The sequence below is a fragment of the Pecten maximus genome, chromosome 7 (assembly GCF_902652985.1).
Source record: "Pecten maximus chromosome 7, xPecMax1.1, whole genome shotgun sequence".
Lineage (NCBI taxonomy): Eukaryota > Metazoa > Mollusca > Bivalvia > Pectinida > Pectinidae > Pecten > Pecten maximus.
Window position 1 is genome coordinate 23,973,727 of NC_047021.1, and position 16,399 is coordinate 23,990,125.

Consider the following 16,399-nt stretch of genomic DNA (forward strand, 5'->3'; position numbering starts at 1 on the left):
ACAAAGGAGACTCGAGCTGCTGTCACAGATTAAAAAGACAAAAGAAAATATCGTCAGTCTACAAACGGAGAGTTTTGCCGCCGAGACGACCCCCGAATATACACCGGAAAGATCACGTGGCCAAGCTGGGGGAAATGTAAACATCTTGTCCGATCTAAAAGGTCTGTTCGGCACACCAGCACCCACGAAAGATAAGCCATATCATCTTAACGATTTCGTGTGGGAGGAACCTTCTATTGAGAAAAGAGACACTGTCACGATTGATTCTGATGGCATTAAGTTCAATAAAGTACGCACCGATGTTTACAACCTGTCAATCGAGCAATGGGGGTATTCGAGTTTGGCTATTTTACTCAAGTTTATGGATCAACAAGACATAGACATGGAGGGTATAAAGGACTATCTTCGCTATACTCAGGATGTATTTCGCTTCTTTCATCGAAATATTAAAGGCAGTGTTATTCTGTACGACAAGGAATACCGTGAACTCCAACACAAGGAGAAATTTCGTTGGGGGTCGTCTCGGCGTGACTTGCAAGATTTTCAGCTTATTCCAAAACCCAATAGCCATACGTCCCAGATTCTGTCGGACAACGGTAAAAACAAATCAACTAATGCCTCGTTTGACAATACCCGTCGTCGAAGGGGTCCCTTCCTTCCTAATGGTAAGGAAATATGTAAATATGTAGACGTTATAATGCAGAAAACTGTGATGTCCTATCATGCAGATTAGCTCACAATTGTAGCTTATGCTTTTCACCTGACCACCCAGCAAACAAACATGCGGTCCCAAAAAAGGTGGCTCTCATTCCTCAGGACATTTAATGGTACACGATTGATACAAGATCCTAGACCAATCACATCAATTCAGACTGACGCGTGCAACACAGGGGCAGGTGGTTATTATGAAGGTGACTGTTTCTATATAAATTGGAAGATTGACAACACCCTCATTCGCATGTTTACACATCAATGTAAAGGAACTTCTAGCAGTTTATTTCTCTGTCTGCCGTTGGTGTTCAATATTGACAGATAGGCAAATCATCATATATACTGACAATAAATCAACAGCAGCATGGGTAAACAAAGGATGTTTTCGAGATAAATTTGCTATGATGATACTACGTGTACTATTCTGGATATGTGCTTTCTTCAATGTTTCCTTAAAAGCTATTTACTTGCCAGGAACTCGTAACCTTATTGCGGATACTTGTTCTAGACTCCAGGAACCAGAGAAGTTAAGCCTATTGTATAACCTCATACCTTCTTTGTCATGTGAACCTTTTGCATTACGGAACTTGAATTATCATATGTCACGAACTTTCATATCTTCCAGATGGGGATACAGAGACTCGTCTTATGTCCACTGTGGGGGAATTCAAGCGACAGCCGTGGGCTAAGTCTACCTCAGCTACCTATGCATCACACTTGAAGTGTTACACCCATTTTTGTGCAAAATTGAACTACGCGGCAGTACCAGCTTCATCTCAATTAATACAACTGTACGTTGCCTACTTGGCATCGGTTAGGAGTTATCATTACAGTACAGTTCGTCAGTATCTCACCATTATAAGTCATCTTCATAAACTCGGTGGCTACCCAGACCCAGTTAAGGATGATTACAGTTTAACTCTCATGCTGCGAGGGGTTAAAAGGGTGTTAGGCACAGCCCAAACCCCGGTCGATGCTATCACCCCAGAAGTGCTCATAAAAATGTATAATGAGTTGAACCTTTCCCAAATAAGTGTACGTTCATTTTGGTGTGCTTGTCTCGTGACTTTCTATGGCTTACTACGTCCAGGCAATGTAGTAGTGCACACAGTCTTCGACAAATCTCGTGACTTGCGTCGTATTGATATATCCCCATGTTCCTGGGGTTTTCTTCTCTGTTTTCGCTGGTCTTAAACTATTCAGTACAGAGAGAAAGTAATGGAGGTGTTTTTGCCGAGATTATCCACAAATCATGTACTGTGCCCTATTAGTCCACATTGTTCATTGTTAGCCTAGAGCTTCATTTGCCAGTTTGCCAGCATTACTTATAAACATACATATATATGCATACCTGCTATTATTGTAGCAATTTTCTATCCATTCAGTAATTTTTTTATTTTTATTTTATATTTTTTTCCCACAACACCTTTCTATTACTGGCCTGGGGAAGTTATCCTCCTTATAATTTGATATTATTGTGTTCTTATGTCAATAAATGTTTTGCCCAGTCAGTGACTGTCATTGTTATTACAGTTAAATTGATAATTTAGTACAAAATTTTATAATGTGGAACAATGATTACCTCCCCTTGGGAGCTCTTCTTGTACTCGCGTGCTTGACAGCACCATGGCGGCATCGCGCAGCCATCAGGCTCTACTATTTTAAATCCACCCTTGCCCACCCTCAATAATTTTCATAGAGGGTTGCTCTCATGCTATAGTCATACTATAAGTAGCATTTCTTGGTATTTACTATCAATACACTGCCTTATGGGCCCTGCATGGGTCCCCTACTATTAATTGTATGTATTTATTGTTTTGTTGTGTGGGGAAGTTATCCTCCTTATAATTTGATATTATTGTGTTCTTATGTCAATAAACGTTTTGCCCAGTCAGTGACTGTTATTGTTCTTACAGTTAAAATAGGACGTTAAAAAAAATAAACCTAACAAAATCTGTCTCAAATATTTTGTATGCCCCATAGAGACATGTCTGATACATTCACTTTGTAAGAAATAAATCTATAAACCAGTTTATTGATATTTGAAATGTAATACATTGATGCCCTTATTGAAATTTCATCATGATTTCACTTGATACCTATTATTACTTTGATGTTCAGCTTGTACACATGAGAAACAACGACGTGTGATTCGTCATCGAGGTTTCTCCCGACACGCTGCTAATTGGGCAGCAATGATGGATATAGAACTCGCGTCCACTTGCGCTTTGAATGACTAGTGTGCTCAGCGATACCTAGCCACCCACGTAAATTGTTACCGCTGTTTCCCATATAAATGGCAAGCCATAAAGGCCGAGTTCTAGAAAACTTGTTTAATCAAGCTGAGGTTATTTGGTGACATCATCGCCATTTTGATACAGGGATTAAACCAGAATGAACGTGTTTAGATCAGGTAAGACACAGATGCATTTTGCTACTTTAGTAAACCCTAAATAGGAAAACAACTGACATGTATACAAATACGGCATAAGATAGCATACTTATGCAAACACCTGATCGTTCTTTAACACTATTTGATCGATCGTGTTGTTAATTCTTTTTTTGTATCTAACAAAGATATTCCAAATCATGCATGCATTCTCCTATAATTCTTTATTAATCTTTTTGACATGACATTGTTTTAATGATAATGAAAATACTTCTAAATTATTTCATTAGTGAAATAGAATAAATAAATGTATATTTCCTATCTGTTCGCCATCCATCATTGTATAACAAGACGTGATTATTTTAGATGTCTAATTAACCAATATTTGGTAAGTATCACAATACCCGAATTATGTGTTTTTCAGCTTTTAAAATAACGTATTCTTTCCTTGTTTCCTTTCCATTCAGGGAAATCAAATATTTAAGCTATAAGCATCCCCGATGAGTCGTGAACTAGAGAGCAACTGCATCAATTCCCTATTCGGCATATGCTATATATCGTATGTCAAGTCGTTACTTTCTTGTCTGTCGTACAATCGTTTTGACTGAAGGACATTTTTTATCTTCAATTAGTATTATTACATTCTTAACGGCCCATCAACGCTGAAAAAGTGGATAATATGATGGTATTACCGGTGATAAAAATATAACCTTAAAATATAAAATTATTGATACGTTTATTTGAGATACTAGTACCCAATATAAAAAAAATATTTATTTAATAATGAAATTAGCTAACACTTTAGTATTATAATAGATACAAATTACGACTTGAGAAGCATCAATAAGATATAACATACATAATTATGTTACATAAGTCAGTTGGTTAAAATAAAATAGTACATGTAACAGTCTGATTATTGAAATATGGATTTATTTGATTTTCATATTGTTTTGCGACAAATCGAAATTAAGTCATTTAGGGCCAAACAAAAAACAAAATGAAATTGTAAAATATACTTTTAAAATACTGGGTTAAGTAACAAAGGTGCATTATTCAGTCGTCTACTGCGATCCTTACTTACTGCGTCAGCCTGCAGTTATGAAAACCAGTACACATATGGAAAACTTAATTATCTACATGTAAAGTAATAACCTACGGTTAGATGTTAAATACTACAGAAAGCTATTGTTATAAATGTTGAAATTATGTTATATATTTTTTTTAAATACATGAATACTTATGGACCTAACATGTGCGTTAAGCCTCGACGCTTAATTATGCAACTGTCTAGACGAATTTCGACGTTTTGTACTAAGGATATTTATATCATTATTGCGTATATACAATTGGATGGGTACATTTGCGGGGCTATGGAATGCACACGGTATTTACGATATAGATATTGATGATATATAGACGATATAGATATTGATGATATATAGATATAGGATTTTCGTGTATGCAATATGCAAATACACTGGTGTCCTAGCCTATATGAATTTCCAGAGTCAATGCTATGGGTAATTGATATCATTTTTCAGATATGTTCTGGCATTCACGTACACTTACGGACCGAACATATGCGTACGATCTTGACGCTACGAACATTTGTATAATTTCAAGTTATCTAAGGGTATATCTTCCTGAAATAATGCTAACGAACACTGAATATTTTGGTAAATTAATGTTATCAATTGGTGTATAAATATTTTTCATTTCAGTATACATACTCACAAGCTTAACATATGCCTATGGTCTCGATGCTATGGACATTGATATAATTTTGCAAACGCACAATGACTTCAGACGGAATTTTGCAAATGGATTATATGGCTCATTTGCAGCAAACATGAAGAAGTTGGTAAGTGTTTTCTTATTTCTCCTTTTTGCAATCATGCTTTGACTCACTAACTCACATAAAAAATGTCCAATATATTGTATTTTATCAATGGCTATTATATGAACTCGAACAAAAATCTGTGTTTCTCGTTAAATAATTACTGTTTCAAATTTTTGCTCGAGCCGATTATGAGTTTCCATTGGTTACAGATGGTAAATAAACTGTGCGATGTTCAACTAATTTGGACACATGTGATAAAAGAGGAACAAATCATTGTTTGTGCTCTTGAGTTTGCCCATTGGCCATACATATATAACCCACTATTATATGATATATTTTGGCATACTTGGAACCATCCTCTTACTGTCAATTAGTTCCCTTTGCATTGCCCGCGAGCTAAACGTTTTTAAACATTTTAAAATGCCTTCTATGGGCTTTTTCACAAAATGTCTTCCAGAAATCGTCAAAAAACTGTTGACTATAGAATACTTGTCCAATACATGTTATCTTTTTTGTTTCCTATACTATCGGCTACCGACATTTTATACATCAAACTGTGCGTGAATATATATATCAAGTAAGCGGTAGATTGCCCTGATAGTGGGAACTTGTACTCTTTTATGTAGTAGAAAACTCGCAGACAATGCACCGGAACGGGATTACTGCAGACGTTTTAAAATGACTATTTTGCCTTATGCGGACAATTTACAGGAAATAGCAGCAAGTATGGCATCTTGTCTTTTCTCTTCTTTAAAATGGTAGTTGTTACTTCTGCTTAGCACAAAGCATTTTGGGAGTGAGACGACTGATTTTCCCGTTATCATAATGTGCTAGGGAGAGGTGTCGGGCTGGTTGTGTTTGGCAGTATGCTTCATTCAGATAGCACTAAAACCGGCAAAACTTCCGGACTGTCACAAGCAGACTTAACAAGTTATCGCAGACTCCCAAAACACACCCTCTCACCACACGCACGGGAGACCATCATCAAATGATCTTAGCTGTTGGTAGTACGTTAAACAATTATAAAGCAAATCTTTCTTTCTCATGTCTCCGTTCATACTTCCCAACGTTTAGCCTTTAGTTGCGCGTTCGCCTCTGTTAGAAAGATTTCGGTCATGTTCGTTGGCCAAGACATATCAAAATCTGAGGATGTTTGTTAGTGGGACGGCTGATTCATCCGTTGTCGGTATACCATGACCGGATGGGGTATTCTTCTGGGTGGCTTAGGTATAATGATTCAGTAACGTAACACTATAAATTCGGAATCAGTTCCACATTACAATAAAGAGACAAACACATACACCATACGCGTGCATTTCGCACGCACGGAATGCCGCCCTCAATTGCCCGAGATGTTAACAATACTTAACCGAACCGAACATATTTTATGAGACTTTTTTTAAAGGTTATGTCTGAACTCTTTGTTCAAAACAATTTCTTTTTCATTAGTTATATTTGCTTATTTACATGCAATGAAACTATATCATAAACTATGTTTTACCAACGGTTGGTTTGAAAGCAGTCATTTTCTATTTTTATCCTTTAACATTTTAGCATTAGTTTGAGTTTGATATGTTTCTGTTAATGAACGTCCTTCTAGTCTGGTGTTTGGCCCTGAATGACTCTGAATTGTGGATGGGTTGGTTTGGCTTTATTTGCTTAACGTCCCATCAACAGCTAAGGTCATTTATGTATGAGTGTGGTGAGTGCGAATTTGTGTTTTAGGAGGCTGCGATAAATTCGTTTTGAGTCTCCTTGTGATAGTCCGGATTTTTGCCGATTTATAGTGCTATCGCACTGAAGCATACTGCCGAAGACACCCAGCATGACACCCAATCCGCTCACATTATACTAACAACGGGCGGACCAGTTGTACCTCTCCTAATATGCTTATCACTAAGCAGGAGTAGCAACTACTATTTTTTAAAGACACTTGTATGTCTCAGCTAGGAAACAGAACTCAAAGTTTTCCTCACAGGAGCGAACACTGAAAAAAAGGCCAAAAGTTTGGCATTGTCAAGGGAGACATTACAAAGAGGAAAGTAAGTAAGAAATGAAAAGATAAGATTCCAAATCAAATCGCCTCTTACGATCATGTAATGGAGGCAGCAGGTTCAATTTTACGCCCTACCTGCAGGGCAGGAATTATGGATTGTTCGTAAACACTACAATGCATACATATTGAAGCGAACCATATTGGAATAATGCATATTTATATTTTGTTTAAGGACTGGTCAACAGATCTACAGCTTCAGGCTCTACTCTCACTGGAATGTGCGTTAGCTATCACCCAGCCATCTGGGCCATTCAATACCCATACTAATATCGGCGTTAGCTCTAAAGGAAATATCACAAATATGATGAGGTCATGGATGTTAGAAAGTCGATACTTCAACCCACAGATCAACAGTTGCAATAATATTCAACATTGCAAGAATTTCTTGACGGTGAGCATACCCATTTCTTCCTGTATAAGAACATCTGGATAGTACGGTTCGAAACATTGACAAACATATGTACTGACGTTAGATGTCGCCCATAAGATTTAAAACGTTTAGATGATTTTCATTCATGTGAGCTATAATTCTTTATATGGCTAGGTTTAGAAAATTTGGAACTATAAGAATATATTTTATCTTTTATCGAGCAAAGTTTCCCGTCATAATTTTGATTCCCGGTCACTGTGGGACATTGAAACGTAAACGTCAATAAGGCTGCTAAGACACGAGAAATAACTGTATAGTAGGGTTTTTATTTCCGCTATATTCGCATTTCCATTAAAATCCGCAAATCTAAACATCAACAAAAGATTTAGCCAAACACAATCTAATTAAAATCTAGATGGTCATTCTCACTACGTAACATGAACGTTCATGTAACGTAGTAATAATGACCATCTAGATTTTAATTAGATTGAGCCAAACACTGACTCTATGGAAATGTGTCATAGTACCGTATCGGTAAATATAACTCAGCAAACATAACATATCTTTAAAGTACATGTTAATCAAACATAGAAATAAAAATGGGATGTGTAATATATTCCCATACTGAATACATGATATCCCTGACCTGCTCACAGTTGCCCTTTTCACAATAGATCCGTATTTTTGTCGTGCGTCAAGAGACACGATGTAATTGCAGTTCCGAATACTACATACATCTGTCCAGTAAAAACAACATAATCATCCATGTTCTAATTATTGGCTAGAAAAAATATTGAAACCAGACTAATGTTATTTATTGCAACTCACTACTGTTATGTATGTTGCATCTTACAAGGTACATGTGATTTTTTTTAAGTGAAATCACTAGTGCATGACGGCAGGCGGGACGGTGTATACTTAGCATAGGATTTTCATGCACATCGATGAGTTGTGTAGCCATGTCAAACGATTATACAAAAATCCATTGCAAATAGATAGGAAGCGGTGTACAGCGAAATTTAACCCCCGCTAATATGTTCCGAAAACGAAACCGAAAGGTATTCACCAGCGATTTGAAAGCGCTATACAGATTATGATGTGCACCTCAACCAGTCATTTAATACAAATAACGGGCGAACCTGTCGTCCCACTGCCAAAGTACTACCACTTTTATGAATTCTGGTATGTCTGGTAAGAGGCGTATAATCAGTTAGACAAGAAAAACATACATATAAGAAATAGGGACCAACCAACCAATTGTTTTTCCATAGACTTTAGTGCTAACGTTTTGGAGTATATCATTAAAATTCAATATGGCAATTATGGTTTATAACAAAAGTTAAGGGTCTCATATAACACGTAATAAAAAAAAAGTTTGGTCCTTCAGCTCGAATTTTTTCCAGGGTAGCCATTTTGAAAATGGGTGAATTTCGCAGTAGAAATTCTCAAAATTCTGAAATGTTTACCTGTTAAATATTATGATCTGAACTTTTGGGAAAAAAATCAATCGGACTTACGAAATTTATTTCAACATTTTTTATGGACAGTGACCTATCAGGCCACATATCTATTTTGTTACTTACATACTGGCCAATCAGTGACTGCCAGACATTTACACTGAGGTAACGTGAGGGAAACCAAACTACATCCAGTCCACGTTACATTTACTCCCTTCTTCAGTAATGAGCAATTTATCGTTAAACGCATTTCATTGAATTGCATTGACCTGCAACCTTAAAGAGATTTTAAAACAATATAACAAGTCTAAAACGTCCAATCTGTTAACATATACAAAATTCTGAACTTTTCCAAAGCTGTCGGTCTGTACCACAAGAAACAATATCGACATTTTTCTTTTTGGTTATTTACTAAACATTTTATAACCTATTTAATTTGTTTGATGTTGTTTCGGTTAATACACTTTTTCTGGCCCTAATAACCTTTTCAGTATTGACTGGCCGAAAAGAATGTAAAGCTAAGCATGATTTCAACCACCGTTTTGTCAGTGTTACTTACATATATCTTAACTCTGATAATTTACCGCCTCGTACCTGTTATTTATATATTGTACGATCGTCACTAATGATCTGAAACGCTGAGGTAGCAGTCGATTTAACACTATTTAAATACAGTAAATTTTCAATCAAAATGCAGAACCATTTTCTAAGAATATACACGATATAAGATTACTATGGCGACAAGTCTAGTCCCTGTCTAATCATATCATTATAACGAAATCTTCTAGATGGTGCACGGTCAGCACAGAACCGTTGGATGTGCATTCACGGACCGCTGTCGTTTCAGTAATGCTCGTGTGAATTTGCTCGTTTGCAAGTATGGCGGAAGGTTTGTATTCTTGATTGAGATGACAATTTCTACTTCTACTATTAATTCAAACTTATCGATAGATAATAATCTACCCTTTAATCTTATCTTAAATCTACTTCAATGACATGTTGGCATATCGATTTTGTATGGTGACAACCCATTTTGTCATGCCGAGCGATTCTTACTTCACTTAAACAATATAGAATATTAAATTGATTGACGAAGACGGGTACGATATTCTAAAATAAATATATATCAATAATAGTTTGTACGTCGGTAGGCAATTGCTAATGAAATCTAATTGAAATTTGTGTCAGCGAGGATGCGATGGTGCCTTTCTTTAAACCCGGACTCCCATGTACAAAATGTAATGGCGACACATCATTTTGTGACCATGGTCTTTGTGGTAAGTTATTTGAATACTATCATTTGTATACATTAAAGCTAAAGCGGTTATGGCATTTTATTTTAAATCTTCACATATGTTGTAGAAAAATATATGACGCTTTCAATTAAATTAACACGTGTATAAAGAAAGAGACAAAGAATGTATTAAAAACATGATTTACAATAGGTAGGGTATACTATTTTTTTAACATATCCTGGAAACTTGCATTGATATAAACGTTACTGTGTTGTACCTTCTCAATTAAAATGGAGCGCTATATGTGACCTTTTGTGAAAAAGTTCGCTTTTGTGTAGACGTAGATGGCGGTGATTGTGTTATCAATTTTATCATGGCGGCATTGCCAGGGCATTTTTCTGGTGTGTAATTCTATAAGTCATTCAAGGGCAATGTCAACGGATATTTTTCTACATAAGGAGAAAGGTTCTGAAAAACTTTGAGATCATTTTTAACATCCCAGTTTGATTATATTACTTTTAAATGAAAGATGAAATTAGTTGACAATGTATATACTCTAAAAAAAAACGAATTTCGGCTAATCATCCAATTGATTTGTTTCCTGTTTTATTAGCTTTCTAAAACGCTAACCTTCAAAATCAGAACGAGAAAAAGATAATTCGAATCTGGTCGTCACTTCTCTGTAGTGGCGTGCTAAAATGATACCAACTAGAATTGTCATCCTGATGATAGGTTATACCCCCGCATATTCTGGTTATATATCAACTGTTTTACTTTGCGAGTGGATTCAATATGTTATGCATGACCTTGAATTTCCCTAAACATGTACCATTTCCACCAACTAGAACTATCACCCTGAGGATAGGTTTTACCCCACATAAAACCTATTTGCAGTGACCATGGCAACGAAAATTTTGTAGAAAAGATATTGCATGCACATCTACATATGATCCTTTATATTTGTGTGGACTTTCATTGAAATAGGTTCTTAAGTTAGGGAGGAAGGATTTCGAGACAATATTTGCGGACGACAGACCGACATGAAACTGTGTTGAGGGGGTATAATGATTAGTATTGCTTTATTGATAAAGACCCAGGTATAGAAGCGCGAAGTATTTATAATATTGGAAGTCGAACTATTAAACTTTTAGTCTGTTTAATGGTTTGGCAATAGGTTTCGTAGAAGAAGATAAAGTTTTCCTTTACTTTTCCGAAATTCTGTCCTGAACTTATCTCTTGTTTATGTCTTTTAATGCAGTTCCCTGCACAAAAACACCTTCTGAATGCGGTAAGTACAATTCTGTAATAAAATTAATATTAGTTAAACTGTTTCGTTTCATTACAAATTGGGATACTTTTTACCAATTTGAAAAAAGGACAATATTTCATTGTTTAAATCTATCCTTTTAGACTGTCGAAAGACGTGTAACAAACCCAACATTGGTGTTGGTTCTCTTGACAACATAACATGTTCCTGCTCCTGTTCATATGGATTGGGACCTAACTGCGATGGTATGTATATTTATTTACATATCATGAATATTTTTACATGGTACTACTTTTCAAAATACGCATCCTCGTTTTCCATGTACCAATTAATTCTATTCTATTCAATCAAAATGACGTCGTCAATATTCATCACATTTTCATTTCTTTGATATTGTGCTGCTAGCCCAATGTAAAAAAACAAACTCAGACATTATAAGAAACGTGTAATTATAACTCGACATAGAACGGAAAACACACATACACACGCGTTAACGTATGGAAACCCTTTAAAATGCCAGATATTCCAGAATGGCAAGAGTCTTCTGGTAAATAAAATGAATTACGCCCCGATCTTAGAAATAATACTCGTTTTAGGTGTATTAGCATGATTTTTTTTTCGCATATTGTACATCTTCTCCCATAACAAATAAGTTGTTTTCAAATAAACAGAGGATTGTGTGAACCCCGAAATGTACGAGGACTGGGACATATGCTCTGAAATCACGGAGCAAGATTGCCGAATTGATAGGGCTATGCTCGAGGAGATGTGTCCCGTACAGTGCGCATGCAGTACGTATAAAACATATTATGGATATATAAAGTTTGCATATATACATGAATCAACAAAAATGTGACTCTGAGTTCTATATTTACATGTTTTATAATTTCGATAACCATGATTATATTCAAATGTTTTCTAAGGTTTATTTAAACTACAAATAAGACCTTTCAAAAACACGCATTTGAAAGCTCTGGTTCCAATACGTCCCCTTACTACGAAAGCCGGTTGGGACCATTTTCGTAGAAGAAAATAAAAAAAAAATTCGCGTTATTACGCGAAACTAACGCGTTATATCGCGAAACTTACGCGTAATTACGCGAAACTAACGCGTTATATCGCGAAACTTTCGCGTAATTACGCGAAACTAACGCGTTATTACGCGAAACTAACGCGATATATCGCGAAACTTTCGCGTAATTACGCGAAACTAACGCGTTATATCGCGAAACTTTCGCGTAATTACGCGAAACTAACGCGTATTAGGCTATGATATGACTGTGATATTCCCCCTTTCCTGATTAGCCAATTCTAAACATTCTCACTTTGCACAAATATTATTATCAACCCCGAAGCCGTGCTACAGTGTAGGACAAAACACCCCGACCCCAACCCCCGGACTTTAGCCCCCCAATCACGGACAAAAGCCCCGTCTATATAAATTTAGTTGGTATACTTTATATACTATTAGTAAATCTGTATTTTTAATAGTAAATAGTGATGTTATAATACAAGTAGTATTTCATCAATAATCGCCGATTACATGGTGCCAACAGGTTCCTAAAACATCTCCTTTTTCAGTATCTGTGTCTCAAATTATAATATAATTATTGTAATTTTAGGAAATCATAGAAATAATATAAAAATAAATTAATACAACAGTTCAATAAGTTGTTGTTTGGAGCGGTTGTTTATATTGCAGAAGCCACTGGTGACTGAAGTCACTTTTACATATTGGTATATATAACACTTAATTTAACTCAATATAACCATTGCTAAAATCAGACAATGAATATTTTTTTCAAATCAATAAAAAATATTTATTTTTATAAAGGGGCTTTTGTCTACTTTTTGATTAGTGTGAAGGGGCTTTTGTCCTAGAGGCTAATGTCCACGGGGGCTTTTGTCCGTGACCCCTCACCAAATAGTAAAGTACGTACCCAAATATAATAACAGGGCCTATTTCGCAATCCTTGACGTCAAATCCAGGGTGACATAACAATCCAACAACTCGATTACGCACCCAGATATAGTAACAAGGGAATTTCCAACTATCCATGTCGTCAAAAATGTATGCTTACATGTACATGTAGGTACGTGCTCCCGGACAGAGTTTAATAGACTGAATTCTTAAATGTTTTAGTTTTTACATTTTGTTGAATTTTAAGTAACAATAAACAATATAGTTAAAATTCATTGTTGACTTTGACTTATTTATTGTCATTTTGAACTTTTCTCCGGTCGATCACTATTATTTTTTCAATCCTATGACAGGTAATGATAATCATTCTGTAATATGAAAATGTATCAGTTTTGTCATATAATAAAGCAGTCACGACCTGTTTTCAGGTGAACACGATGACCTTCGGCCTCGGGAAATATCATTTTCTCGAGTTTATCAATCATAATATTCACCTGAAAACAGGTCGATAATTGTATAATATCACGAAAGTTTTGCTTTATTATGCGCAGCAGGTTCTTTAAGACTATGAAATGGTTTCAGAGAATCAGATAATGACTCTAAAGATGGAGGGCGAGAACGAAGTTGTTTTTCTGTCCAGAATTTTGTAATTCATTGAGAATGAATAATGCAACATCGGATATATCCGAGAACTAATTTCCCTATTGTTAAACACTATCGTTTCAAATATCGTTTAAGTGTTGAATTGCTGAAAACAACACTATCCACTTTTGTTAAAAAAACTCAAAATTTAAGCTTGGGATAGGCCAAGCTCAAAATAAAACCTCACTAAACTGTCGTGCCTCATGTCAATACTCTTCAAAAGTAGTCGATACTTCTTATAGCTATCTATATATATTCGTGATATAACACGTAAGTGTCGCGATATAACGCGTTAGTTTCGCGTTATTACGCGATACTTTCGCGTAATAACGCGAAAGTTTCGCGATATAACGCACGCGAAAGTTTCGCGATATAACGCGTTAGTTTCGCGTAATAACGCGAAAGTTTCGCGATATAACGCGTTAGTTTCGCGTAATAACGCGAACAAATTTTTATTTTCTTCTACGAAAATGGTCTCAACCGGCTTTCGTACCTTACTGATATTACTTATATTAACACTGATTTTATTTTGACCTTGAAATACAAATGGCGGATGCGAGTAATATCACACAATTATGGTATACAAGAAGGTATTTGAAACGTCAAAAATGCTCTTATTATATACTATAAAGAACTTTTAGACATTCTTACTATAATCAGATGTCTTAAAAGTATGATATAAAAGCATTTTTAATGGCTGAAAAGCCTCCCTTTATGCCATATTTGTGTAATATCATCCACAGCCGCCATTTGCATTTCAAGGTCAAAACAAAATATTTGTTTATACCTACATCAAGTCAAATCCGGTCAAACAAATGCTCCTACCCTGTGCTATAGAGCATGACAGCTGGGCTATTTTTCAGCTTTGGTTATTTTTGTGACTAAGAATTATTCCATGCTACAACTTACCACAAAGTAACTCTATAGAAGAAACTGTAAGCATTTAATATCAAATTATTTGTAATTTTAAGACACTACATGTCCAAACAAACATTTTGGTATATTACATGACTATTTTTGTGCAAATCTTAAGATATGTATTAGTGTTTGAAATTCAACATTATTCTGCTATATTGCGACAAATATTATGACAATTACATTTCAATACCTGTTTGTACATCTCTTAATTATCTTCCGCCACGTTATTTTAAATCAGGACGCCATCCCAACGCAGGTGTGGCTGATATGGACTCTACCTCCCCTTCCGAAAATGATGTGTGATTTCTAAATCAAGAGTTGATATTTTCTGGCGTGGTTTTAGGGGGACGACTGAACATCAACGAAGGATAACCCCAATTGTACAACAAAACAAGTAAAAATGATATCGGCGTGTGATTGCATAATTTAAGTAGTATGATCTGTCGGATATGAAGTTCATGAACACGAACAAAGAAACTGTGATAACGGAAGGTAAATAGTTTTTAATATCGTTTCACTTCATGTGTGAGTTCAGATTCCAGCTTTATTGTAAATGTTGTGCATGGTGCTTATTGTAGGAGAAACAGTTATGGCAAGCATTTTGTAAACCCTAATGATCAACTGTTATGGGTTCTTGTAGATAGAATATGGTATAAACAAGCCATACCTTTTTAAATGTCTTTTTAGAGAGTTACAAATATATTTTTGAACATTTGTATTTCAACAAGAGATCTATTATATGACGTGCATATTTTCTTGATTGACAACGTTCAGAAGCGTGCCAGGATGTTTAGACTGCACATTTGAGTTAACAATACTACATTCTGTATCTAGTTGTAGTTTCACACCGACAAGCGGTCTACCAGACCACATGGAACTTTCGTAAATAACCGCCAGGTTGTTAGTATTTGATTATTGAATATTTGCTTTTATGAAATTGACCATTTCCACACGTGTAATAAAGCTTATTAACTGTCTAATCAGTGTTTGTTCTGATATCAATTCTCTAATTTGTCGGCAAGTAGATATTATAATATGACTCGTATGTAACCAAATGACGTCATTGGTCTACCGTCTTCATTGCTGATACAATTGTCCTGAAAAGTCACTATAACGCCTCACGTGTACCTTTTTTGTACGACTTTTTATTTAAATCACCTAGGTCAAAATAGAGTCACTGTTACTATAAATGGATATTAAATGTCTTTGCCCTACCGACTTAAAACCTCAATACAAAATTGGTAATTTCACTACACTATCTTGTCTCAAAATTTAATATTATATTTTACTAGGTTCCTGGACATACCAAAATACCCGGCAATGAGAAGCAAATCACGCCGCAAAAGCGTCATTTTCACTTCCATTTGATTTTAAACTTTATTTAACTTATGTTAAACCATTTGTCTAAAGTTTTAGTATCAAAATGGCAAAGCGAATGCGAATATGGATGAATAGTCTCCTTTCTACAGAAAATCGCCACGACAAGACTACTTGCCCGTCTTAGGATGAGCTATATATATAACGGATTTAAGCGCGAGGGCCAGCTTCAGTGCATCGCACTGATCTGCATCCTACAAGAGAAAGATTTTG

The 16,399-nt window shown here is 35.6% G+C and overlaps 1 protein-coding gene across 2 annotated transcripts; it reads left to right on the forward strand.

Moving 5' to 3' along the window:
* Positions 1-2,970: 2,970 nt before the first annotated feature.
* Positions 2,971-15,786, forward strand: LOC117330314 (venom allergen 5-like). Of its 2 annotated transcripts, XM_033888504.1 has the most exons (9): positions 2,973-3,124; positions 4,825-4,964; positions 7,172-7,390; positions 9,615-9,715; positions 10,015-10,103; positions 11,320-11,349; positions 11,472-11,573; positions 12,000-12,119; positions 15,048-15,786. In XM_033888504.1, the coding sequence occupies exons 1-9, from the start codon at positions 3,106-3,108 to the stop codon at positions 15,110-15,112; spliced, it is 885 nt and encodes a 294-aa protein (XP_033744395.1). In that variant the 5' UTR covers positions 2,973-3,105; the 3' UTR covers positions 15,113-15,786. The 2 variants fall into 2 exon arrangements, with proteins under 2 accessions (XP_033744396.1, XP_033744395.1); XM_033888505.1 differs by lacking the exon at positions 11,320-11,349 and having other exon boundaries at positions 2,971-3,124.
* Positions 15,787-16,399: the final 613 nt, after the last annotated feature.